This window comes from Chenopodium quinoa, unplaced genomic scaffold (assembly GCF_001683475.1).
Source record: "Chenopodium quinoa cultivar QQ74 unplaced genomic scaffold, ASM168347v1, whole genome shotgun sequence".
Taxonomy (NCBI): Eukaryota; Viridiplantae; Streptophyta; class Magnoliopsida; order Caryophyllales; family Amaranthaceae; genus Chenopodium; species Chenopodium quinoa.
Genome location: NW_018742720.1, coordinates 3017513 through 3043117, shown reverse-complemented (window position 1 = coordinate 3043117; position 25605 = coordinate 3017513). Strand labels below are relative to the sequence as shown.

The window sequence follows — 25605 nt, the reverse complement described above, 5'->3', positions numbered from 1 at the left end:
TATATCACCGATTTAGTAAAACTGGATATGACAACATAGCCAGATTACTTGTCTTAAATTGAAATTTTTGTACTTTGATATTTAATTTATGGAAAAATGAATGAATTGAAGTAATTAAGCACAAAAATTGGGAGCACAAAAATTGGGATTCTTGTAGAGTTATGGAGGTTGTACAAAAGAAAGGAAAAAAGAACTTCAAAAAAAGGATGGAGTTGAATAAAAACATAGTATACGAGAAAAGAAAGAGAGATAAAAACTAGAATATAAATTATATATGATCTCTATTATAAAATAATCAAGAAAAGGGAGAGTTAAAATGATATGAATCAATAATGGTGGGTGGTACATAAAATGAGACACAATACGAAGTATTTTCTAACAAAAATAAGTACCGACTAATGATTGAGGATGAGTATTTCTATTAAGTAAGGAAAATTTGCAAATTGCAGCCATTTAAATTTCATATTTTGTGAATTGCCGCCCAAAAGTTCGTATAAATTGTAAATTACAGCGCAGTTCAACTTTTACATTGAGTTACATGTTGAAAAATCTTCGGTTAAAGTTTTAGGGGCCATTTTAGCCCTTAAGAGTCCAAATTGAGCTCGAAATTAGCAAAAAAAAAAAAATAAATAAAAAAAATAAAAAAAAAAAAACATAAGTGCCTCATTTTGCGTAACAGAAATATATCAATTTATGGAAAACTGTAAAAATGAGACACTTACATTATTTTTTTTTTTGCTAATTCCGAGCTCAATTCGGACCCCTAAAGACTAAATTGGCCCCTAAAACCTTAAACGAAGATTTTTTTTTTGACATGTTAACCGATGAAAAAGTTGAATTGGGCTTCAGTTCACAATTTATACGAACTTTTAGGCTGCAATTTACAAAAAAAAAAAAAAAAAATAAAATAAAATAAATTGCTGTAATTTGCAAAATACGAATTTTAAATGGCTGCAATTTACAAAACTCTCATATAATTAGATGAGTTATAATAAGGTTTTGCAAAACTCTCATATAATTAGATGAGTTATGGTAAGGTTTTGCAAAACTCTCATATAATTTCAGTGACATTCGTTCTAAATCTGTTCAAATAATATTAACTGACATGAAGAATGGTTACTTGGATCAGAATTTTGGCATTGGCTCAATTATTTCCAACAACATGGGGTGTGTTATATATTATAGTTATCTGTGGGCATATTCTCGAACCATATTTTGAATATGAAAATTATCGTATTACGGTTCGATTCGCGACTGGTGAGTTTAAATCAGTGTTACGCTCAAACCAAAGTGGGAATTCAGAAAATTGGCAAACTTAATGTTATTTCACCAAAACTGACTAACAAATAGATATTTAAATAAAATTAATTAAAAAGATAAGAAAATTAAATAAACAAATAATAGTAAAATTATTTATGTATTAACAAATTACGTAAAATTAGCAAACAATTTTGTTAGGTCAGACAGTGAAAACCATTTATCACTTATATCAGTTTCTAATCGTGGACGCACATCATCCATGACCTTATTTTGTCGTCCAACAATTTTTGACCAACCTCGTTTAAACTGAATATATGTAATTTTGTATTGGAGTTGCGTCAGGATCATCGAGAGCCAGGTTGTTGGATAAACATTGGGGCACCCTTTATTTTTGGAATTAGAATTAATTGATATTTAGAATGTTTGTCCGACATATGTGATAGAGAGGCGATTCCTCAATCAAATTCTTTGATTAAGAGAATAAACGAGTTTGGTTAAAAATTATTGGACGACAAAAATAAGGTTATGGATAATGTGCGTGCACGATTAGAATCTGCTATAAGTGATAAAGGGTATTCAGTGTTTGACCTAACAAAATAATTTGGTTTTTTTCCAATTTATTCTCTAAATGTGGATAAATCTGAGAAATCATATACATCCCTTAAAAAAAATGGAGTTGTTTGATAATTTCACGTAATTTGTTAATACATAAATAATTTTAATATTATTTGTTTATTTAATTTTCTTATCTTATTAATTACTCGTGCAATGTATAAGAAAAAAATTGAATTTATTAATGTCTATCTTTTAAAAGAATTTTAATTTCTCAATAGATATTTTTTTTTTTAAAGTAAAGTATTTTAATTTGGAGGGAAAACTTTTCACAAAATTATGTCAAATGTCCCTCTGATGATTACTTTAGTATATAGTATAATTCATGCAAACTAATGATCACAAAACTAGTGTGTGGCCTGGATGATGCCCCTGGTTGCTAGTTTGTACTTGTTCAATTTGATAATTAAGTTCGACTATTTGTATAGTTAATGTGTGGTTAGAGTGTTGCCTTGAATGTTATTATTGTTTTTTTTTTTCTTTTTCTAATCTTGTGAAAAATAAATAAATTCTATATAATGTAGCCTCTAATTTATTTCATAAATGAAAGGAATATATAATGTTAATTATGTTGCTTTAAAAAAAAATGTTAATTATGTGAAATTTAAAGCATTAATCAAAGTTGATTGAGATGGTAAATATATGATTTTTATGTGTTGGAGATTACGAGTTCGAATCTAGCTCTTTCTTTTAAAAGAACACCTTTTAATATATACTATAGAATTCACTCTTTTACGTTTGTTTTTTTTATATATATATACAATGCTAGCTGCTCTCTTCATTTCATTGAAATTGTGTCATTTGATATAAAAAAAAAATAAATAAAAATAAAAATAAAAAAAGGTACTTGAGAACTTTCCCGCATATGAGATAATCACAAAGGAGTACGTATCTATCATGAATGTTTCAATTGTAAATATCTTTACTTAGCAATAAGTTAAAATAATGGTTGATATTTTCAAAATACAAATATATAGAGAGGGCTAACAAGATTTTACGTTACTATCTTATCTATCTTTTCTTATCCATATTTCATATTATTTAATCAAAGTATAATTTGTGAATAATGTTACGAATTAAAGCGTGTCAACGAATTTAAAATGGATGAAGCTTACTAAGATAAGTTTTAAAAAAAAAAAAAAAAACATTTTAATCATTATTCTTATTGAAGTACTTGACAACATTACATACATGCATGTCGCCACATTACATGCTTGACAATGCTTATTATACATCGTCCAAAGTTCAAACTACAATCACAAATTAGTATTATTATTATTCAAAACCAAATCAAAACATAATAAAAACACTTGAAATCACTTAGCAAAGATCGATTAATATACTTGTTGATTGAACCATAGTATACTTAATCGAGCAAGGGAACACTCCTTAGAGCAAGGGCTTCAATGGTGAGTCCGGGACCAAACCCGAACATAACACCCCATTCACACCCTAACCCGGTCGTCGAGCTTCCATCTTGGAGCGACTTCTTTCTCATTTCATCCATCATAAACAACACACCAACACTAGACATGTTACCATACTCACTTAGTACATGTCTTGTGACTTTGAGCTTGTCTTTATCGAGTTTGAGCTCGGACTCTATGCTATTAAGGACGGCTGGACCGCCATTGTGCGCGATCCAAAAAATCGAATTCCAATCATTGATACCAATAGACTTAAAAATATTTACAAGACTTTCCTCAATGTAGTCCGAGATCAAACAAGGGAGGTCCTTACGTAGGTGGAACGTTTGTCCCATGTTAATGATCTCGGAGTAGGCCGCACCATTAGTGTTAGGTATAGTCCTTTGTGTGCCCGAAATGAGTTGGAAACACGGCCTTTCGATAGAGTGATCTGGCTCGGCTCCTACAATGATAGCAGCAGCACCATCACCAAAAAGTGCCTGCCCTACTAAAGAGTCAATCTGGGTTTCAGAAGGACCATGAAAATTAACAGCTGTGATTTCAGCACAGACTATCAGTATACGGGCCCCTTTATTATTCTCCGCTATGTCCTTGGCATGGTGGAGGATATGGGGCCCTGCATGACAACCTACAAGGTACATGACGGTCCTATGTACCGAGGGGTCTAGTTCAAGGGCCTTGGCTAGCTCATAGTCAGCCCCGGGCATGGATAGAGCCAACGTGTTGTACACGATAAGGTGGGTGATCTTGGACTTAGGTTGCCCCCATTCTTTGATGGCCTTAAGCGCGGCCTCCTTACCGAGTTTCGGAAGGTAGTCGACGGTCATTTCACGGCGAGCATCGTGTGATACTTCTCCATAAGTTAACATGCTTGGATTCTCCTTCAAAATCTCCTCAGTCAAGAAAAAGTGTCGTTTTCTTATCATGGACTTTTCACCTGAATAAAATTCACGTACATTTTCATGCATGTTAATTACAATTTTAGGACCAAATAAATATCGTTACGCTACTTAATTAGCCTTATATACTAGGAATTGATAAAGAATATTCAATTACTAGATGAATCTAAGTAGTTTGCAATGACTAATCAGTGTGACTCTCAATCTATACTATTTCAAGTCATATTATGATGCATTAATGCATGTTATATTGAAGAGTATCTAATTTGACCAATACACCATGCTTAAATAGTAACCATACTATTCAAAATGATTCTTGCTGTGCTTCTTCAAAATGACATCAAATTATCACCATGTAACTTAACAAGTCACCTCTCATTTTTATATAACAGATCAAAGAGCTTCATAATAAATTAATAGTTATAATGTACGAAATATGTTGTTTTAAGCGCTACAAAAAAAATTACAACTATTACGCATATATCATGAATTAGTATTAATTAATTAGTTTATGGATTTATGCCAATAAATACTTGGTTGATTAATGTTATATTATTATTTAATTTTTTAAAATTATAATTTGCACTTCAAACTCCTTTTATGCAACTTATGCATATCTTTATTTTTATTATTATCATGAAATGAATGAACATTAGAAGTCTGATTTCAGTCATGTTAGTCAACCAGTTTCTATGTAGTTTTTGAAAGTTATAACAAATTTTCAAAGCAAAGAGTAGTAGTAGAAGTTCTTCTAAAACAAAGAAAACAAGAAAGTACATTCTTTCTTCTTCATATTCACTTTATTTATTTATTTAAAAAAAAAATTATCGCAGGGAGAACAATCATATTGAGCAGACATCTCTCACGACGTATGTATTAGTTAGTTGTACATATATTTGTACAATGGTCAATGAATGATAGTCATGGAAATTATAAATTAAGGGTAATCTGAGCTCGTAAACAAGAAATTTAAGGAGAGTTTCCCAATATTTATCTTCATTGATCAAGCTTATATATATATATATATATATATATATATATATATATATATATATATATATATATATATATATATAGTACTCCTATGCACCACAAGAATCACTCATACACAAAAAGAAACTACATACGAGTAGAAAACTTACAAATGCGCTTGAACTTATCTTTGACGTGAACCATATGTTCACTATTAGTGACCCTAAAATAGTAATCCGGATACTCGGATTGAAGTACAAAATTGGGTGGGTTAGCCCTCCCAATTGCTAGGATGCAAGCCGCACCCTCAGCTCTTTGACCATTCCTAATTTCATTAACCTTCTCCATTTTCCTAACCAAAAATATGATCTAAGTTTTTTCTCTTTTCTTTTTCTCACTTGTTGTGCTAGTAGTGTTAAGTTAGATGTGATGGCATCCAAAATCCTCCGCAATTTATAGGCAGTGTAACGCACTAGCGTGGCACTATTAGGTGCTCGCATTTCTTGAGTAAAACTATAAGAGTAAAATATAATGGAAAAATTTAAATTCTTTGTACCATAAGCACAAAAGTTTTGACCAATCAAAAAGCATATATGCTATTCATATTAATCGGTTATTATCTCCAACTCACAGAATTAGACCCCTTTGTTTTGTTTTGTTATAAGATAAGCATTTTTTTTTTTGACAAGTATAAGATAAGCATGTTAATACATGTTAATGCACAGAATATATGTATTACTCTGTATTAATACAATTAATTTCTTTGTCATATTATTTTAATTACTTGCCTTATTAGGTTATTGGCTCTGATAATATATTATAAAAGATAGTTAAATGTGAAATGTAAAATGAGGTAAAGGACTGGGAGTATTGTTACGTTGCTTATTAAAGCTCAACATGCATTTGTAAACGAACTTTAATCACATATGTCATACGTTGTTTATCAATTAGTTGATGAGTGATGACACGTTTTGAATTTCCCTCCTATTCACAAATACACTAAATTTTGCTAACTTTAATTTTGTGTTTTATTAAGTTATTAGTAAGATACATCATAGAAGTGTGGGATGTTGGTAGGTTAAATTATTTAAATGTGTATTTTCAAATTATGAACATTTTATAATTGTTACTTAGCTTATTGATAAGTAAAGATATTAACTACCTGAATTTAATTTCACATCAAAGGTTATAAAAGAAACATATCAATTTACTTTAAAACAACAAATTAAAGTAAATATTAATAAGTTGGTTATAATAATTTGTTATTCTATGTGTATTAATTTAAAGTATTACTTATCGTATTGCAAACAAAATTGAGATATGATTAGTCTCCCATTATCACTTCCTACGTTATTTAATGGGTGCAACATATCTCGTATACACGTGTTCTAATTATTAAGAAGGTGAGTAAACGACCAAATTTGGGTTCGTTTGACATCGTTGTAGTTTTCCGTTTTTTGGTTTTCAAACTCTTATGATATATGTCATAATAAAACAAAAATTAAACAAACCCATTAAAATCATGATAATATTGAAAACTGAAAACAGAAAAGTGAAAACACCTCTTTCTTGTTTCTTGTTTTTGAAAAAACAGAAAACTGAAAACAAAAAACAATACCAAATAAGCCCTTAGCTATTGTAATATAATTTGAAATCCAATTAGATAGACATTTTATGTTGTCTAATCTCTTTCTCAAAAAAGGTACCACATCGATCCTATTAGAAATGGCACATTATTATAAATTTTCGAAAAATAAAAATCAAATTTTAAAAGCTATAACCTTTGCACAATATAATCAAAGATATTTGATGTTAAATAAATGCCTCAAAGATTGTAAAAAAATAAATAAATAAAAAAAAATGATGCAATTATTTAGTAACAGAAGATGTTAGATATATACATGGTAAGATCATAATGGTAAAAGGTAACGAACGTTTCTGAGGTGTTGAACAAGATAACTTAAAATAGAAAGATTAAATTAAAAAGAATATTAATTACATCGATCGACGCGTGATTTTGTCAGAAATTCAATTTTCAAATCAATATCATTTTAAGTAATATTTTAAATACTTTTCAAACGTCCAAAACGTTATTAGCTAAGATCCTAATGAAAAAGCAATCGGAACAACGGAGAGAGAAAAAAAAAAGTTTATATTAAAGCATTGGAATAATTATGGGAAATGAAGACCGCTACTAATTAATGAAATAATATGGTCACAGTTAAATTTACTGGCACTTTCTTCTTCTTTTGACGGAGGAAATCTATGGCAATTAATTTTTTTATTGAAGAGATTAACGCATGCGCTCTCAAAGAGAGAATTTCTTAAGGGGAGATAAGATTAGGAGTCAACAAAACAACAATTAGAGAAATATATTATTCGAGTGTAAATCTTTGGTCGACGTTTTGTGTTCATCAAGTAAATTGGCTTATTTCGAAAACAAATCGATATTTTTGATTTTGGAACAAGTGACACACTCCTTTCTCTCCTTGCTCCCCTTGCATGTTTTCTTTTATATATTCGTATATAATGTAACAATAACAACGGTTTATGTTTGATCCTCATACCCTGCGCTTAATATTCCACTTGAAAGTAGGAGACGGATGAGATTCGAACCCGTGAACTTTGTGTCACGCTAGCTCTTGATACCATGTTAGCATATCATCTCAACCAAAAACTTAAACTAATAATTGAGGCCTAAGAATATGTGTTTTACTCTATCAGGCAGTTTCTAGCTAAGTTTCTTTAAGTACACGGTAAAAAAAAAAAAAAAAAAGAATTTAGTGAACTAAAAGTCTAAATTCATAAAATTATGTTGGAATTGTTTGACGTCCAACAAGTTTGGAAAAATTCTTGTCCCTCTGTAATTTCCACTTACATTCTAATAGACAATCTGTTCATTGATTAATAATATTGGTACTAAACGTATTTAAAAAAAACAAACAAAAAATTCAATGTTCTTACTTCAAATAGATGTGACCAATGACCATAGCTAGTATAGACTATAGACCACTAAAATTATAGAGACAGACCACGTTGATTTGTACGTCTTTGTCTTTTTTATTGCTTTGAATTCGTAACTTAAAAGGACTTCAACTTTTGAAGTCTCTAATTTAATACTCCTTTTGGTATAAGACAATGAATCTTCTTTTGGTACCGCGCATGATACGTAATACGAATTGTATATCCTATCATTCCTCTACAGGGCACTATCCATTAGGGCAATTTTTTTCCCCTCAAATTCTTATATGTGGCTGGTTACACACTTACACCGTGTGATAAGCCATTATAAGATTACTTCGTTAGTGTTATAGATGTTATTTGATCAATGTTACAGCCTTACAGGGGTTACTTCAATGTTATAGCCTTATAAGAGTTACCCGATCAATATGAAAATAGTTATTCGATCAGTAATACTGAAGGGGTTATTTTGTCAGAGTTATAGGAGAAACTTAATTAGAATAATTTAGATAAACATAAATAAAGTACAAATATATATTTTTTATCAAAAAAATATAAGGAGATGAGTAAAAGACCCGTTATAAAATAGGAGAATTTAGAGAATCTATTATGAAATGAATTTGGTGAGCTTTAAACCCTGACCTTACACATAAAATAAAGAAAATCGAAAAACTAGTCAATCACTCTACTCTCTTATCTCAATTACGAATGTAAATTACATGTTGAGATACATGTGACTCGGACAATTGGACAATTCTTCTTCAATTTTTTTTTTTTTTTTTTTGCTAGTGTATGAAAGCTATTTTAAATCTATGTGCTTCTACAAAAAAATAACGAAAATATTACCAATATACAAGTCAACGTTAGAAAATCAACGGTAAAGCTCACTAACATTGATCACTATAAATTAAAACCACAAATTCAACTTTTGTCAAAATAAGCTCACTTTTCCTTTTCAATACTCCGTATAATCCAATTATTTGAAGTCTAACATTCTAGATTTCTAGTAAATCAATAAGAAAACCACTCTTAACATTTAATACCAATTGTTTGGGTCCAATTTAGTCCAATTGGGTTTAGGCATTAAATGATCCAATTAAAAGCCCAAGGTCAAGGTTCATCTCTCCAATTGTGCTAAAGTCAAAGATCAGTCCTCAAGGCAAGCCAATTGGGCTAAGGCCCAACTTCTCCATGTATGCAGAGGTATAAAAGCCATCAATATTACATTTGTACATTCATTCAAGCAAAGCCTCAAGCAATTAATTCTCTTGCATAGTCTTCTCTTTCTACGCACTGTACTGACTTTAGCATCGGAGGGGCCTTCCTCGGCAACACCCCCGAGGCTAGTTTACGTGTGTATACTGTGCAGGAAACCTTCGGCCCAACATTACTTGGATCGAATCTAGTCTTCTCCACTTCATCGGACCTTCGACAAGGTCCCATTTTTTTCACCCGAAACAATTTGGCGCCGTCTGTGGGGAAGACTTTCAAAAATCTTTAAGCCAAATTTCTAACCAAGATCATCTTGCAATTATCTTAGTAGCAATGGCTAAGAACCGCAAGAGCAAAGGCCTCCGTCAAGGAGCAGGCGAAAATCCTAAAACCCCTACACCATCACCCTCGCCGGACCGGAACTCTCCCAAGGGTGCCAGCTCGGGGGGAGGATCATACAGGGAGGATTCCCTTTCTCCCGTAATTCATAACTCTCATCATAGGCCGAGTCACTCTCGGTCTAGCAGGGGTGAGTCCGATCATAGGACACATTCAGTGCCCCAAAGCCAACCATCGACTGTGCGCCCTCATTCCCATACTCGGCCGAGGACCCCTTTGACGGGGCCCAGCTCGGAAGAGGTGGCAAGAGCGCTGGCAGTACTCATGGAGGCAATGAGGGCACAAAATATGCCACCACCTCGTGATCGAACTCCTCCGCATATCCAGCATCAACGGAGGAAGCTAGACCATGATGGTGGGAAGCTTCCTTCCTTCCGGGAACTGGAAGAGTGGGAAGAGGATACTTGGAAAACTGAAAAAGAGAGGAAAAAGAACCCTCAATTTTTCAAACGATCCTCATCCTCCCGACCAGAAACGCATAAGAGCAGCAGCTCAGCTTCTCGGCCAGAATCTACTCACCGAGAACAACCTGAGACTGTTCGCCGAAGCGTCCTCGACCGACTCGGCGGCAAGGAACCGAGCGTGCACAGTCGCCTCTCGTTCCCTGCGGCCGAGGCCCAGACTTCCCAGCCAGGGACGAAAACCACTCCTACCTCTCTAAGAGGGCGGAGCGCGGTCCCTTCGGCCAGGAACAAGGGCAAGGCCGTTATGCTACCCGCCAGTTCGCCATTCGAGCAATGGATACTGGAAGAGAACGTGCCCACGGTTAAAATACAGTCGCACATCACATATGACGGGACCTCGGATCCGAAGGACCACGTGGCCTCGTATGAGACTCATATGCATCTTTGCCCCAGATCCGAAGCGACTTGGTGCAAATATTTCCCAACTACTCTCAAGGGGGTCACGCAAGCGTGGATCTCCAAGGGAGTAAAGCAAGGCTCCATAACAGGGTGGGATGATCTGTCCTCCAAGTTTAGGAGCAAGTTTTCCACGGCAAACCGCCGAGAGAAGACTACTGCAGAACTCATGAGTCTGCAACAGGGGGAAACCGAAAGCCTCCGAGACTATCTGACCCGTTTCAGTAACGAGTCATCCAGCGTCTCTCAGCTGGACCAGGGGCTAGCCGTTTTTGCAATGCAGAATGGCCTTCAGCCCGGGAAGTTCCTAGACTTCATGGTCATGCATACCCCGCAGACCTTGGAGGAAGCTCTGAATGCCTCGGATAAGTTCATCCGAGCCGAAGAATGGAACAAAGCGAAAACCCAACCTCAACTCGGGGGAGGGAAACAAAGACAAATACCCTTGTCTGAAGGCCAAGGCCATAAGGCAAAGGGAAAGTCAAAGGCCTCAGAGCAATCTTCGGCCAGCGACCCAAAGAAGGAAAAATCTGCCTCATACACAGGCAGATACGAGTCCTACACTCTGCTATCTCTTCCACGCGCCAAAATTTACAGCGTGACGATGGAGGAGCAGAGTTACCGAAAGCCGAGACCACTCCCAGAGTGGTATCAGCGAAAAAATAAAAATCAGTGGTGCGAGTTCCACGAATCTCCGGGACACAACACTGAGGAGTGTATCCAACTGAAGGACCAGATAGAGGACATGGTCCGGAAGGGATACTTGAAAAAATACATCGCAGATCACCGCGAGAAAAAAGAGTCCGAGAAGTCAGCAAAGGACTCTCGGCAAGACCTCGACTTCCCCCGGAAGAACAGTAAAAAGCCGGAGGGGAAATTCTCTCCGATTAATGTTATCTCGGGAGGAATATTCTCTCGGAGGGAGCACAAGCGACACCTTAGGGCTTTGACTCACCAGGTGAACAACCCTGACATTCAGTCTCCCAATCGCCGGTGCCGAACATGACGTTCACAGCCGCCGACTGCCGGGGGATAACGTTCCCTCACGAGGATCCGTTGGTGATCATCGCCACGGTGGCCAACCACGACGTCAGTAAGGTCCTTGTTGACGGTGGCAGCGGAGCAATTCTGTTCCGAAAGGCCTACAATCAAATCAAGCTGAAGCCCAAGCACCTTACGCCGGTACCCTACCCGGTATCCGGGTTCAACGGGGCTTCAACTTATCCAGATGGGAAGCTAACACTTCCTATCACCATCGGCTGCGATGAGGCAGCCAGGAACGTCATGATTGAATTTTTTGGTCATTGACGCTCCTTCAGTGTACAACGTGATTTTGGGGAGACCCATAATTCATGAGATCCAAGGGGTCGTCTCAACTTATCATCAGCTGATGATTTACGTCTCAGACGCTGGCTTCCCCGAAAGGATACAGGGCAACCAAAAGGACGCCCGAAGGTGCAACTACCTCAAGCCATCCAGTAGTCGCCCAGATGACGACAAGGATGAGGAGGAGAAAGAAAAAGAAAGAGAGCCAAGCACAAAAAAGCCGAAAGGCCTAAGTGCTTCAGCCCAAGGATCTGTACCAAGAGGTAAAGGGCCCGAAAGGGAAAAGGCTAGCTCTTCAGCTGAACAACAAGACTCAGAGAGCCAGCCGAAGAACAAAAAGACTGGGACACCTGCTAACATAGGCAGCAGGCCAGATTATGAAGAGTCCAGTCCATCAGCAATGGACATGGACCAACAGACTGAAACAGTTGAGTTGGCCGAAGGAGACGTTGAGAAATGTGTAACAATCGGGATGGACCTTGATCCGAACACCCGTTGTGAACTTATTCAGCTCCTTCGGGACAACAGAGATGTGTTTGCTTTCTCGGCAGCTGATATGCCCGGGATAAGTCCAGACCTCATCTCTCATAAGCTTAATGTTGACCCAACGTGTCGACCAATTAAGCAAAAGAAGCGGAATTACTCCGCTAATAAGAACCGAGACATCGCAGCCGAGGTCAAAAAATTGCTTGAGGCAGGCTTCATCGAACCTTGCCAATATCCAGAATGGCTGGCAAATGTGGTGATGGTTCAGAAGGCCAATGGTACCTCGAGGATGTGCGTTGACTTCACGGACCTAAATAAGGCTTGTCCGAAGGATTTCTATCCCTTGCCGAGGATCGATCAGCTAGTCGATTCGACAAGTGGCCATGCCTTGCTTAGTTTCATGGACGCATTCTCGGGGTATCATCAGATCTTCATGCACCCCGACGATCGAGCAAAGACAGCATTCGTCACGAACGTTGGGGTGTACAATTACAAAATGATGCCCTTCGGATTGAAAAATGCGGGGGCAACCTATCAAAGGCTGGTGGATCAAGTTTTTTCCGATCAAAAGGGCCGAAACATGGAAGTCTATGTCGACGATTCGATCGTCAAAAGCAAAAAACCTGAGGACCATGTTAAGGACCTGGCTGAAACTTTCGCCACCTTAAGAAAGCATCAAATGAAGCTGAATCCGAAGAAGTGTGTCTTCGGCGTGAAGTCAGGGAAATTCCTTGGGTTCATAGTCAGCAAAAGGGGGATTGATGCCAATCCCTCCAAAGTCAAAGCAGCGCTCGACCTTCCTGAGCCGAAAACAAAGCGGGATGTTCAGCGGCTCACCGGAAGAATGGCAGCCCTCTCGAGGTTCATTTCCAGAGCTTCGGATAAGGGGTTACCTTTCTTCAAAGCCCTAAAACTCCCGAAAACAAAAGAGCTCGTTTGGGAGGAAGAGCAAAAAGACGCCTTTAAACAGCTTCGGGAGCATCTGGCTCAACTCCCAACGCTGGCTAGCCCAGCAGAAGGAGAAACTTTGTACCTGTATGTGGTCGTTAGCCCAGCCACCATCAGTGCAGTACTGCTGAAGGAAGAAAGTAAAAGTCAGCAACCGATCTACTTTGTCAGTCATACACTGACGGCTGCCGAGACTCGCTACCCTCTACTCGAGAAAGTCGCTTTCGCGGTAGTAGTAGCTGCTCGGAAGCTGAGGCCCTATTTTGATTGCCATCAGATAGTGGTCTTAACTGATCAGCCGTTGGAAAAAGTTCTCGGCAAGGTTGAAAAATCTGGTAGGCTAGCCAAGTGGGCTTTTGAGCTCACCGAATTCAGCATCAGCTACCGTCCGAGGGCTGCCATTAAGGCTCAAGCTCTAGCGGATTTCTTGGCCGAATGCTCATACCAAGAAGCGCTAGACAATGAAAAGAAAGTTTGGACCGTGTTTACGGATGGATCTTCCACCGAAAACGGTTCGGGGGCAGGAGTAGTGATAACTTCTCCCGAAGGAAAATCCTTTGAGTATGCACTAAAATTTTCTTTTAAGGCCTCGAACAACGAAGCCGAATATGAGGCAGCAATCGCCGGCCTAGAATTGTGCATCTCCCTGGAAGCCGATCATGTCTGCCTGAAAACAGACTCTCAGCTAGTTGCATATCAGATTAGCGGCAGCTACGAGGCCAAAGAGCCCTCCATGATAGCTTATCTTGCTAAGACCAAGTCAGTCATTGCAGAGCTGAAAACTTTTGAGGTTCAGCTGATCCCAAGGGGTCAGAATACTCAAGCCGATGCACTCTCCAAACAACTTGCCTGGCACACTTCAGGTGCTTCGTCGACACTTCTCTCTCGACGCACTTCTACATATACAGATCTGTTCAGCTCGGTAAGAGTTGAACTGGCATATTCAGCGGTATGCCACCCGCAAAGTAACGGATAAGCCGAAGCTGCAAATAAACAGATCCTAAATGCCCTCAAGAAGAGGGTGGAAGATCAAAAGTCCAAGTGGCTGGAGGAGCTCCCTGGAACCCTTTGGTCCCTTCGGACAACTGAAAAAGAGGCAACGGGCTATTCACCTTTTGAACTGGTGTATGGTGCCGAAGCCGTTCTTCCAGTGGAAATTGGCTCTAAGAGCCTACGAGTGCACCACTTCTCGGCTGAGAATGAGCGACTGATGAGGGAATCTCTCGATTTCCTCGACGACGTAAGAGACTCAGCCCGAGACAGAATGGCCGCTTATAAGCAGAGAATCAGCAAATTTTATAACCGAAGGGTCCATGCAAGGCCTCTTAAAATTGGAGACCTTGTCCTTCGGAATGCTGCTGCAGTTCAGAAAGGCCGAATCCATGGGAAACTCTCAGCTGCATGGGAAGGGCCTTATGAAATCTATGATGAGCTTCAGCCAGGGACATACCGACTTCGACAGTTGGATGGAACTGAGTTGAAAAATCACTAGAACGCTGATGTACTGAAAAAATATCATGTGTAAACCCTTCGGGGCAGAACAATCTTTGTAAGTACATTTTGAACTAATGAAAGGCTTTGGAGCCGCCATTTATATAAATGTTTGCAACTTTTTATCCTTTCAAAGTTTTCTCGGTTCTATCTACTCTTTAAGGGTTTTTTATTCAGCCTCGTCTGAAACCTTCGCCTTCGGGTAACTGGGTTTCAGATTGCTGACAAAACTCGTCTTTTTAAAGAACACTGGTCTTTCAGCTAAAGTCAAACTTTAGTAAGACTTGTTCTCCAAAGACATGAGTCCATGGACAATTCTGGGATATTGCGTTAACTGAGCCTTGTATCCCAGAAAGCCATTATCCGAAACATTGCCTTCAGTTGGCCCTGTGTTTCGGATATCCATTTTTCAATGATAGACAGAAAATCAAGGATAACAGCAACTGTTGGAAATTGTTTATTCAGCCTCGTCTGAAACCTTCGCCTTCGGGTAACTGGGTTTCTGATTGCTGGCAAACTCGTCTTTTTAAAGAACTCTAGTCTTTCAGCTGAAGTCAAGCTTCAGTAAGATTTGTTCTCCAAAGGCATGAGTCCATGGACAATTCTGGGATATTGCCTATCCCAGAAAGCCATTATCCGAAGCATTGCCTTCAGTTGGCCCTGTGTTTCGAATACCCAGTTTTAAGAAATAAAGAAATTGTTTATTCAGCTGAAGCCATACTTCAATTTCTGGGGGGGGCAAGAAGCACTACCAGTGCAAGTTTATGTTCAGCAGAATTGAAGAAACAGTAAAGCACTCAAAAACAAAGCAGCTGAAGAAATGAACATCAAATTAATAATTTATGCTCAGAAATTGAGCTACAAGTTCAAATAAGTTAAGAAACTATATCGGCAGCCGCCCACAAGCGGAAAATAACAGCTGCCGAAATACGTACAGAAGCAAAAAAATAAACTGTTTTGTACGACAAGGCAAGCTGAAGCAAAAAACAAACAAGGCAAAAATTCAGAAAGCGGCAAGTCTAAAGTTGAGCGCATGATGAACCGCAAGATTCTGAAGACGACTGCCCGAGTTCCTATGCTTCAGCCCGAGGATCAGACTGGTCAGCATTGTTGGGCCCCATGGTGGTCTCAGCCCCAGCAGCAGAAGAAGCAGGCTTTGCACTCTGCCAAGCCTCCCTTTCCCTCTGTTCAGCCTCCAACTCCATTCTCTCAGCTTCTTCTTTGGCTCCCTCAGCCTTAAGGATTTCAGCTTCGACTGGAGTTGCATACTTCATATGAGGATCTTCGGGATCCTGGACCCATTCAGCACATTTGGACCAGTCCAACTTCGGCTCAGCATGAAGGCAGACTCTTCGGCACACTCTGAACCCGTTTCTGAAACCCATTTCATATTCTTCCTGGGTATAGACACGGACTTTGAGTAGAGCCTCAGCATCAGCCAACTTCTTCTGGGTCTCCTCCAAGTCTTCCTTGGATTTCTTCAGCTCATCGGCGAGCTTGAAGGAGGAACCTTTTAGCTCATTCAGCTGCTGCTGAACTTGGAAAGCCTCTGTCTGGGCCTGGGCCACTTCTTCCTTTTTGGCCATCAGCTGATCCTCAGCTTCTTGGAGCTTAGCTCTCTGAGCTTCAGCAGCAGCAGCAGCCTCTGAGAGTTGGACATCCCTGGCTTGGAGCATCTCTTCAGCAGCCATTCTGCTGGCTTCAAGAGCTTCTAGCCATTGCTGCACTTCAGCTTGTGCAGCAGCTCCTTCCTGGATTCGGCTCTCAATGGTAGCCTTGAATTTGGAGATGTCCACTCCCATGTGCTCTTGGAGGAATTTTTCCCCTTCCATCAGTGGGGGAAAAACTTCCTTCTCCATAGCATCGCAGAAGGTTTTGAAGGCTTCAGCAGCTTTTTTCTCATATTCTTCACCCTTCTGCTGCTTCTCTTCAGTTGCTGCTTGCTTCAGCTTAGCAAGCTTTAACTCCTCTTCGGCTACCTTTTTGTCGTGCTCGGCAGCGTCTACCCTATCTTGTAGGGTATCTATCAGCTCTACAGTGAGAGTTTGATTGTGCACGAACTGAAAACAGGAGCACAAGTTAAAATAAAAAATAGAGCTGAATTTTAGAGGAGATAAAGGCAAGGAAAATCACCTGCATCATCAGCAGTTGGTTAGACCTGGCTGGGTCAGGAACTGATCTGCTGGATTCGCCCATCCCAGCAGTGGCCTTCAGCGACCAGATTCTTGCCCTATCTACTTCGGACGTGCCAGCAAAATCGCCGAAGTAGGCTGCATCACCTTCTCGGTTCTGACCCCATATGAGGTCCCAGATGTGATCTGGGATTGGAATTCGGGGGGCCGAGAAACCCATTTCTCCAGATTGCAGAGTCTGGAAGGAAGGAAAGGATGACGACGAAGCTTCTTTAACTTTGGATGGCTCAGCATCCTCCTTCTCAGAAGAGTCAATTATTATGACCTCTTCTTCTTCAGGGGTGAGGACGAAGGCCTCAACCTCTCTTGCAATGTCTGCCGTGAAACCCTCAGCACTAGGCATCACGGCATCCTCATTCTTGTGCTCAGCAGCACTCTCTTGAACTTCTTCTTGGACCCCTCCCTTAGGTTCGGGAGTTTTCTGATCCACCTCCATCTCGGGAGGTGGCAGAGGGGTCTTTGGAGGTGATTGAGGTGGTGGCCGGGGAACCCTCGGCGATCCATTTCCTTCCTCGGGTTCCCTTATTTCGACGCCGATGGTCATCGGCCTCCGCTGAAAGTCATGGGGGCCGATGATGGCCATTCTTCGGCGCCTTTTCTGAAGCGGCTGCTCGTCCATGTCTGAGTCTGAGGACTCTTCTTGTATCTGGTCTTCGGGACGAATAGGGGCTTTCCCTTCTCTGTGTCTATTACTCTCTTCAGAATGTAAAAGACAGGGGGGGAGGAAGAATGTGAGTAAAAACAAAACAACAAACAGCTCACCGAGGTCTTCAGCAAAGCCTCGTCTTCTTCAGCTGCCCTAGCTGCAGCTTCTTCTTCAGCAGCCCTGGAGGACCCTTCTCCTCCTTCACAAGCTTCAATAACCCGTGCAACCTCTTCGGCCGTACGGGCAGCTTCAGCTTCTTCGTCCAGCAGCTGAAACCATGGATCTCTCTTATTCCACCAAGGCTTCTGCCTTTGATACAGAGCAACAGCCTCAATTTGGAAGTGGGAAGAGTCTAGATGAACTTCTCTATGCCGCGGTTCAGTGATAGAGGGGGCCCGATCAGTTACAACTCGTTCTCGGTTGACGCCAAGACGAGCGTAGTTAATGCCGACGTTGGTCTCGTCCCGCTCTGAAAAAGAAAAGGGGAAAGGTCAGTTCAGTTAGGTTGGCACAGCATAAAAAAGCGAAGTGAGAGGAGAAAAAGAGATAATTAAAAAGCCTCGGCCCCAGCCGAAGAAGCTTACTGATGGGCGTTAGAACGGTCGTACATTCCACACTCAATCAAACACATTTATTAACAAACACCTTACAAACCAAGCATAATGACAAGTAAGAGTTCGGTCCACAAGGAACGGGATATGATTGCCAAAGATCTTTACACTTTAGCTAACTCGAAGTCAATTGGTGAATTGGGGTACGTCAAGAAGACAAACAAACTATGGTTCTAAATCAATGAATTAAAGATACTAGGGAATGAGATCCACTCAACCAAGGCAAATAGGCAAACGGGGAGTAAAATAGACAAGATATAGCAAGGACTATATGTAAAATCAACCTCATGCAATTAGAAAACAACTCACACTACTAAACTTAGATTCCTCATTAGTTTAGCAATAGATGATACATAATCAAATTACAATAAGTAATGACGTACTCAATTTACACTTCCATGTCAAATTAGGCATATCATACTATCAAGCTCCTTAGTCAAGGGTAGCTAAACCTATCATGAGGAACTAACAAGCAATCTCATATAATCAATTTAATTGCAATACAAACATCAATGCTTCTCCCACATTTGCATAGTTAACCCAAAAGGTCGAGCTTCACCCAACCCCTAGCAAGAAGACTACTCACAACTCATGTTTATCAACATGCAATCAAGAATTAGGGTTCTAAATACTTCAATAATTGGGGAAAAGTGGTTAACAATTGAAATAACTATCATCCAATAACAAATTACCAAGAACTAAGAAGATTTAAATAACATGCAAATACCAAATAAAATCTGAAATTAAAAGGAAGAAGGTTGGAGAAATTACTAATTGAAGCTTCAAATGTTGAATACAAATTGCCAAACTTTGAGAATAATTCTTGAATTTCACTAATACAATGATTTGATTTGATGAAAACTAAGCTAAATTAATCCTAAGGAATGTTTCAAACTAAGAGAGGTTTCTGAAAACTAGGCTACTGTACCCCATTTCTAAATGAGCTAAAGGGGAAGTATTTATACTCCCCGAAACACATAGGGAAATCCGTCAAAAGAAAACGGATTCCCAGCGAGGAGCGCCCGCTCCACAATGAGGAGCGCCCGCTCCTAAGCTGGGAGCGCCCGCTCCTTTCGGCTGCACGCCCTCTCCAGAATGCTTCAATGAAGGATCAGATTTGAAAGTGTCAGGGAGGAGCGCCTGCTGCTCACATGATGCACGCCCGCTCCCCTGTTCCAGCAGCAAGGGCAGATTCAATCTTCAAAGGGAGTAGCGCCCGCTCCTGGTGAGGAGCACGCCCGCTCCTAACAGCACCTGAACTTGGGCAGAATGTGGCTAGAGTCGAGGAGCGCCCGCTCCATGAGAGGTGCACGCCCGCTCCCCTGGAGCGCCCTCTCCAATCTTCAATCCTCTTGTCTTAAACACGATTCATGCACCGAAAACCTGCCTAATTGAGTCCATAGACCTGCAAAACATGGACAAACACAAACCAAGAGGGGGGAAAGCCGAGACAAAACATTTTCATTCAAAATTGGGTTAGAAAGAGGGGAAATGATCGCAAAATCGGGTTTAAATTTACACAATAAGTGGTCAAATAAACCACTTATCACTTACCATCCTTAAACTTTCGGCTAAGGCCGACAGTTGATAGCATGTTCTCTTGGAAAACATAATGTGTATCGGGGAGCCAAGTCTCCGGGATATGTTGCATTCGGCCGCTGCCCCCCCGGTTCGGCAGCTTGCCGAAGATATTCTGTTGATTAAGGTTTGGATCTGGGTCGTTATCTGCGGGGGGACCTAAACTTCCCATGTCGGGATCAGGCTCAGCAAGGTACCGGGGAGCGCTGAAGAAGCAAGGGTGGCCCGGGTCCGTGGGTGCCCTAACTCAAATCCATTGACCTCTCCAGTCCTTGTCTGAAGAGTCGTTTGGCCACATGGTTAGGTACTGGGGCCGAGACTCAATCCGGTACCACCCAGAACCATGACTTCCGTGCCCACTTTGAATATTTGGCACTAGCCGATGAAGCTTTTTGAAGCAGTGCAGGTTCGGCACATACCTGAAGAACTTGCAGACCCATAAGTATGTCATCACCCTTCGGATGCTAGTAGGAGTTAGCTGACATAGGGAAATATTGTAATGGATCAGCAAGTCTCGGACGAATACGTCCAAAGGGAACCTCAGCCCATACTGAAGTTGTCTTGTGTACACCCCCACATACCCCGGGGGTGGACGATGGATTCTATCGGATGCCACGGGCATTCAGCACCAATACCCATCAGCTTCAAGGATGCCGTAATGCAACTCAATTTGTTCGGCAAACCGATACTGTTCGGCATTCTCCACCCACCATGAGTAGGGGCGGTTCTTTATCATGGCCGAAGCTACTTCGGCATCCTCCCACTCTGAAAACCCGGGAAGGATATCCCAAAGGACAGCGGGAACTTCATCGTCCCGCCCAGAAGCGCTCGGCCCCTCCGTTCTCTGAGGAGGAGCCGAGGAAATTGGAGTCGCCCTAATCCCTTCAGCAGGGTCAGACTCTGCTCTTTGTCCATTCCAGGTCCCAATCCTGTTCCTGGGATTGGGAATTGGCCTTGCTCTTCTTGGAGCACGGGCTCTACCCCTAACTCCTCTCGCCATTGATAATTTCGAAGAAAAAAGTCGAAAAAAAAGGGAAGGAGTTCAAATTCGAAGAAAAATAAACTAAAATCAAAGGAATTTACCTTAATCTGAAGCGAAAGTTGCCGATTTACGAATTGGTAGTGGCAAGTCTCAGTTTCTAAGCTTAATGCTCGGGGAATTTGCGAAGTTTTGATGCGGGTTCTTGGGTTCTCTCGAGAATTCTGGGTTTGTGTTGGTGAATAAGTGAGGAGAGATGACGCGCCTCTAATTATATCTCCAAAAATGGGAATACGGGGAGTCCGCGTTTCAATTTCTCTTAAATACCCCACTAAGTAACCGTTAAACACACGACCTTGCGATTAAACTGCCCATTATCCGTCCAACTTCCACAATTATCCGCCTTAACTGTTGTTATCTCATTAATTACGGTTTAATTACGGTTTAAATTCAAATTTTTGGATTAATTAAATCATTCACTTCCCTCCTTTTCTGATTAAATCAAACCCGACCCGTCATCCTTCCAAATCGGGTCTGGGGGGCAAGTTGTTTGGGTCCAATTTAGTCCAATTGGGCTTAGGCATTAAATGATCCAATTAAAAGCCCAAGGTCAAGGTTCATCTCTCCAATTGTGCTAAAGTCAAAGATCAGTCCTCAAGGCAAGCCAATTGGACTAAGGCCCAACTTCTCCATGTATGCAGAGGTATAAAAGCCATCAATATTACATTTGTACATTCATTCAAGCAAAGCCTCAAGCAATTAATTCTCTTGCATAGTCTTCTCTTTCTACGCACTGTACTAACTTTAGCATCGGAGGGGCCTTCCTCGGCAACACCCCCGAGGCTAGTTTACGTGTGTTTACTGTGCAGGAAACCTTCGGCCCAACATTACTTGGATCGAATCTAGTCTTCTCCACTTCATCGGACCTTCGACAAGGTCCCATTGTTTTCACCCGAAACACCAATAATAATAATTCAAATTATTTTTTTTTGATGGGATATAATAAGGATAATTCAATTTAAAACCAAATTATTGCATCAAAAAAAAATTTACATCCAAATTAACTCCTAAAATTATGAGCATGTCTTCATACAAAGTTAGCAAGAATGTACAAGTAACACCAGAACAACCTTCCATGCCTGTTGCAGATATCTTAAAAACCGCCGGCGAAGATGTACCGGAAATGTTTACTAGGGTATCCACCAACGGAAGCCTGGAAGCCGATCCCTCGGCTCTTCCTTGGATGGACTGCCCTGTCATTGACATGTCTCTCCTGTTGTCGTCCGAGGTTGAGGCTGCGGAGGAGCTCAGAAAACTTCATTCTGCTCTTGTTTCCTGGGGCTGCTTTCAGGTTCTTATTAACTTTTTTTTAATTAAACTTTATTTATCGTTTTTTATGTTTATATATAATGGCATGGGTAGATTATATAGTGGGTAAAACTTTTATTCCATTTTAAAGGTTAGATATTGAATTAATTGTAACGTTTAGTTTAAAAAATTATCGGTCAACAAATGTACTATTAGAGTTTTAGGTCCTAAACTAAATTACCAATTTTAAAAAGTCATTTTTCATATAACAATTATTCCGTTACATAAAATATTCTTTTTGACAAGTTTTTCAAAACTTTATTTAGGGCTTTTTATCTTCAGCTTAATTTCAGTTCAGTTTCGTTCAACTCCTAATTTCATTTTAACTCATAAAAAATTCATTTCAGCTTCAATCAATTCAGTTCATCAGTTCAGTAAATCAGAACAAGCCCTTAGTCTAAACTCAACTAATGATTTGTTTTTCATGATTATCTTAAATTTTATATTCATAACATTGCAGCTCATAAATCATGGAATAATGGAATCATTTCTGGATAAAATACGTGAAAATAGCAAAGAATTCTTTGTACTTCCTGCAGAGGAGAGGATGAAGTATTTAAGGGCACCCAATGACCCTGAAGGCTATGGAAACGACACCGTTTTGTCGCGAAATGTACCTCATAATTGGAATGATCGTTTATATCTCAATGTCTATCCTGAAGATCTACGAAGACTAGCCTTTTGGCCTCAACATCCTTCTGATTTTAGGTTAGAAACCCTTTTTTCCCCATTCATCAATTAATTTCTTTAATATATTCCATTTGATTATATTAGTTTTGACTTTTGATCGAGTTAGCTTAAGTTTAGATTACATGGTGAGAATTATGTGTTTTTTTTTTAGGAAAGTTACATTTTTTTTTCTAATTCAATCAATCAAAAGCCTTAATCTCATAAGTGGGGTCAGCTACCTGAACTAAAAGTAATTAATCTGTTTATATATAATAACCTTCTTTATTCAACCCTTATGATCAAAATATCAAATATCTCATTTTCATGCAAGTCCATATGCTTCATATCCATCCTATCTAATTAATACTATGAATTTCAGGGGAACATTGCATGAATTCACCATGAAAGTGAAAGAAGTGAATGAAACAATAGTTCAAGCAATAGCGCGATGTTTAGGTTTAGAAGATAATAGCTTCCTTGAGGAATATGGTGAAAGCGTGAGAATACAAGCTAGAGTAAACTATTACCCTAAGTGTCCGTTTCCTGAGCTAGTTCGCGCCTCGAGAACACATTCGGATGCATCCGCCATGACAATCCTCTTGCAAGATAAACAAGTTGAAGGCCTTCAAGTTCTCAAAGATGATAACTGGTTTAAAGTCCCCATCATCCCTAATGCTCTCTTTGTTAACGTTGGTGATCAAATGGAGGTACGTTTTTGTTTAATGATCGATTTAAATTTCATTAAAATGTAAACTAGTGGACAAAATTAAACTCAAACTAGCTATTACGGTCATTTTGAAAATTAACAATCAAGTATTCTATTTCTTAGATCTTGTATCACATAATATATAGACGTGCAAAATTAAACTTAACAATAACTAACGAGCAAAATAATGTAACATTTTATTGTTAAATAAATAGTACGACGCAGTAATAAGTCTAGTAACAAAGGACGTATATATAGTTATTTAAATAGTCTAGTTCAAGAAGTCCATGAACTAAAAGGTTCAAAGGAGTAAGGTGGATGGAAATATATGAAAGTTCAAGTAGGAGCATTTCAAGTTTAATTAGTTTCTTAGGACGGACTAGGGGGCCATATTATGTCGTTATGTCTTATTTTATGAATTAATAGATTATGCATGTTAGATTTTATTGACGTTGATGATGATGCGCTAGAGATCACTAATAATTTAATCACAACATAATAAATCTAAGTCCTTATAACATTGAGATTGTTTTTCCAATTAAACACCTATCAATACTTCAATCATAAGTGATGTGTCAAGCCAAGTTGGGTGTCATTTGTTATCTTGGATATGTACATCAAGTTTTACGCATTTAATTGGTTATGCTCAACAAAATTACTTAAGTTTTTAAAAATCATGTGATATATGTCATATAATGATTCAAAAATTAGTCAATTTTATTAAAATCATGATAATTTTAAACTGAAAACTGACAATAGAAAATTGGAAACAACTTTTTTTTTATTTCTTGTTTTTGATTTTTTTTTTTTTACAAAATGAAATTTGAAGAAAAAAAAAAAGATGCCAAACATTAATAAATTGATTTTTTTTTAATAATAAATTTTGTAATTTGTAGATAATGAGTAACGGGATATTCAAGAGTGCAGTCCATAGAGTGGTTGCAAACTCAGAGAAAGAAAGGCTATCTGTAGCAATGTTTTGTGCTCCAAGTTCAGAGATGGAAATTGGACCATTAAAGAAATTGGTGAATGAAAATCAACCTCCTTTGTACAAGACTGTTAAAGGATATGGGCAGATTTTCTTTCAGTATCATCCCAAAGGAGAAAGACCAATTGCATCCATCAAGATTTAACTATATATATATTTCGGCTTACTAATAATCACTCTCGGGTTTTTTGAATACTAGCTAGTTAAGTACGTACGTGTGTTGCATCTATTCGCTACAATGTTGTTTAATACTTCGTATATTATTGTATATCATAATGAATTATTAATGATATACTACATATATAGTGTTGGACTGTTGGTTGTACTATTTATAGATAACTTATAATGGTTTGCAATGCTTTCAAAAAAAAAAAAAAAGTTTGCAATAGCTATATTAAAACTATAGTCATTATATGTATTGAGTGAATCTTAACCTTCCGATTAATAAAATCCATCTAATTCATTTATTGAATTGACTTTTGACATTTTAAAAAAAAAAGTTATCATTAAGTTAAATTTAAATAATACGAAGTACTTATCAAAAAAAAAAAAATACTTAACATATAAGAATATGAATTTTTTTCTCAACGTACGTACATTTATAAAACTGAAACTTTTTCTCGATCTTCTTCTTCCTTTTTATTTTTATGGGGGATAATTTTATCAAAAAAAAAAAATCAGGTTTTGTTTTTATGGGGGATAATTCGTTCTTAAATGAATTTTAAAGTAAAACCATGAACCCAAAAATATATGTTTATTATTAATAAAGACAAAATTCTAGTGTTGATTTTTAAGATAATATTAATACATATATAATATAATGACATAATAATGGAGAATGTAAAATTAATACATATATAATCTCAAAATCACTTGTAGTTTGAGAGACATCTGCATTCAAAGTCAGTCCTGTTAGATTTTGAGTCACTATTTAACAATTTTCTTGTAACTATTGAATATCATGTTGTGCATATGGTGTTAAGAATGTTAACTCGAAAAATTGGTATTAATGAGA

At 38.7% G+C, this 25605-nt stretch overlaps 3 protein-coding genes across 3 annotated transcripts; 2 read left to right on the top strand and 1 right to left on the bottom strand.

Annotated features, from left to right (window-relative positions):
- Positions 1–2887: 2887 nt before the first annotated feature.
- On the bottom strand, positions 2888–5615 carry LOC110723210 (chalcone synthase 2-like). The gene is made up of 2 exons (XM_021902551.1): positions 5341–5615; positions 2888–4236 (listed from the first exon to the last, which is right to left on the bottom strand). Exons 1-2 carry the CDS (start codon positions 5516–5518, stop codon positions 3239–3241), a joined length of 1176 nt encoding a protein of 391 aa, XP_021758243.1. The 5' UTR covers positions 5519–5615; the 3' UTR covers positions 2888–3238.
- A 16319-nt stretch (positions 5616–21934) lies between these two features.
- On the top strand, positions 21935–22969 carry LOC110723001 (S-norcoclaurine synthase 1-like). The gene is made up of 2 exons (XM_021902274.1): positions 21935–22210; positions 22688–22969. The coding sequence occupies exons 1-2, from the start codon at positions 21935–21937 to the stop codon at positions 22967–22969; spliced, it is 558 nt and encodes a 185-aa protein (XP_021757966.1).
- Positions 22970–23047: 78 nt separating this feature from the next.
- On the top strand, positions 23048–24735 carry LOC110723000 (probable 2-oxoglutarate-dependent dioxygenase ANS). The gene is made up of 2 exons (XM_021902273.1): positions 23048–23603; positions 24499–24735. The coding sequence occupies exons 1-2, from the start codon at positions 23265–23267 to the stop codon at positions 24733–24735; spliced, it is 576 nt and encodes a 191-aa protein (XP_021757965.1). The 5' UTR covers positions 23048–23264.
- The last annotated feature ends 870 nt before the right edge of the window (positions 24736–25605 follow it).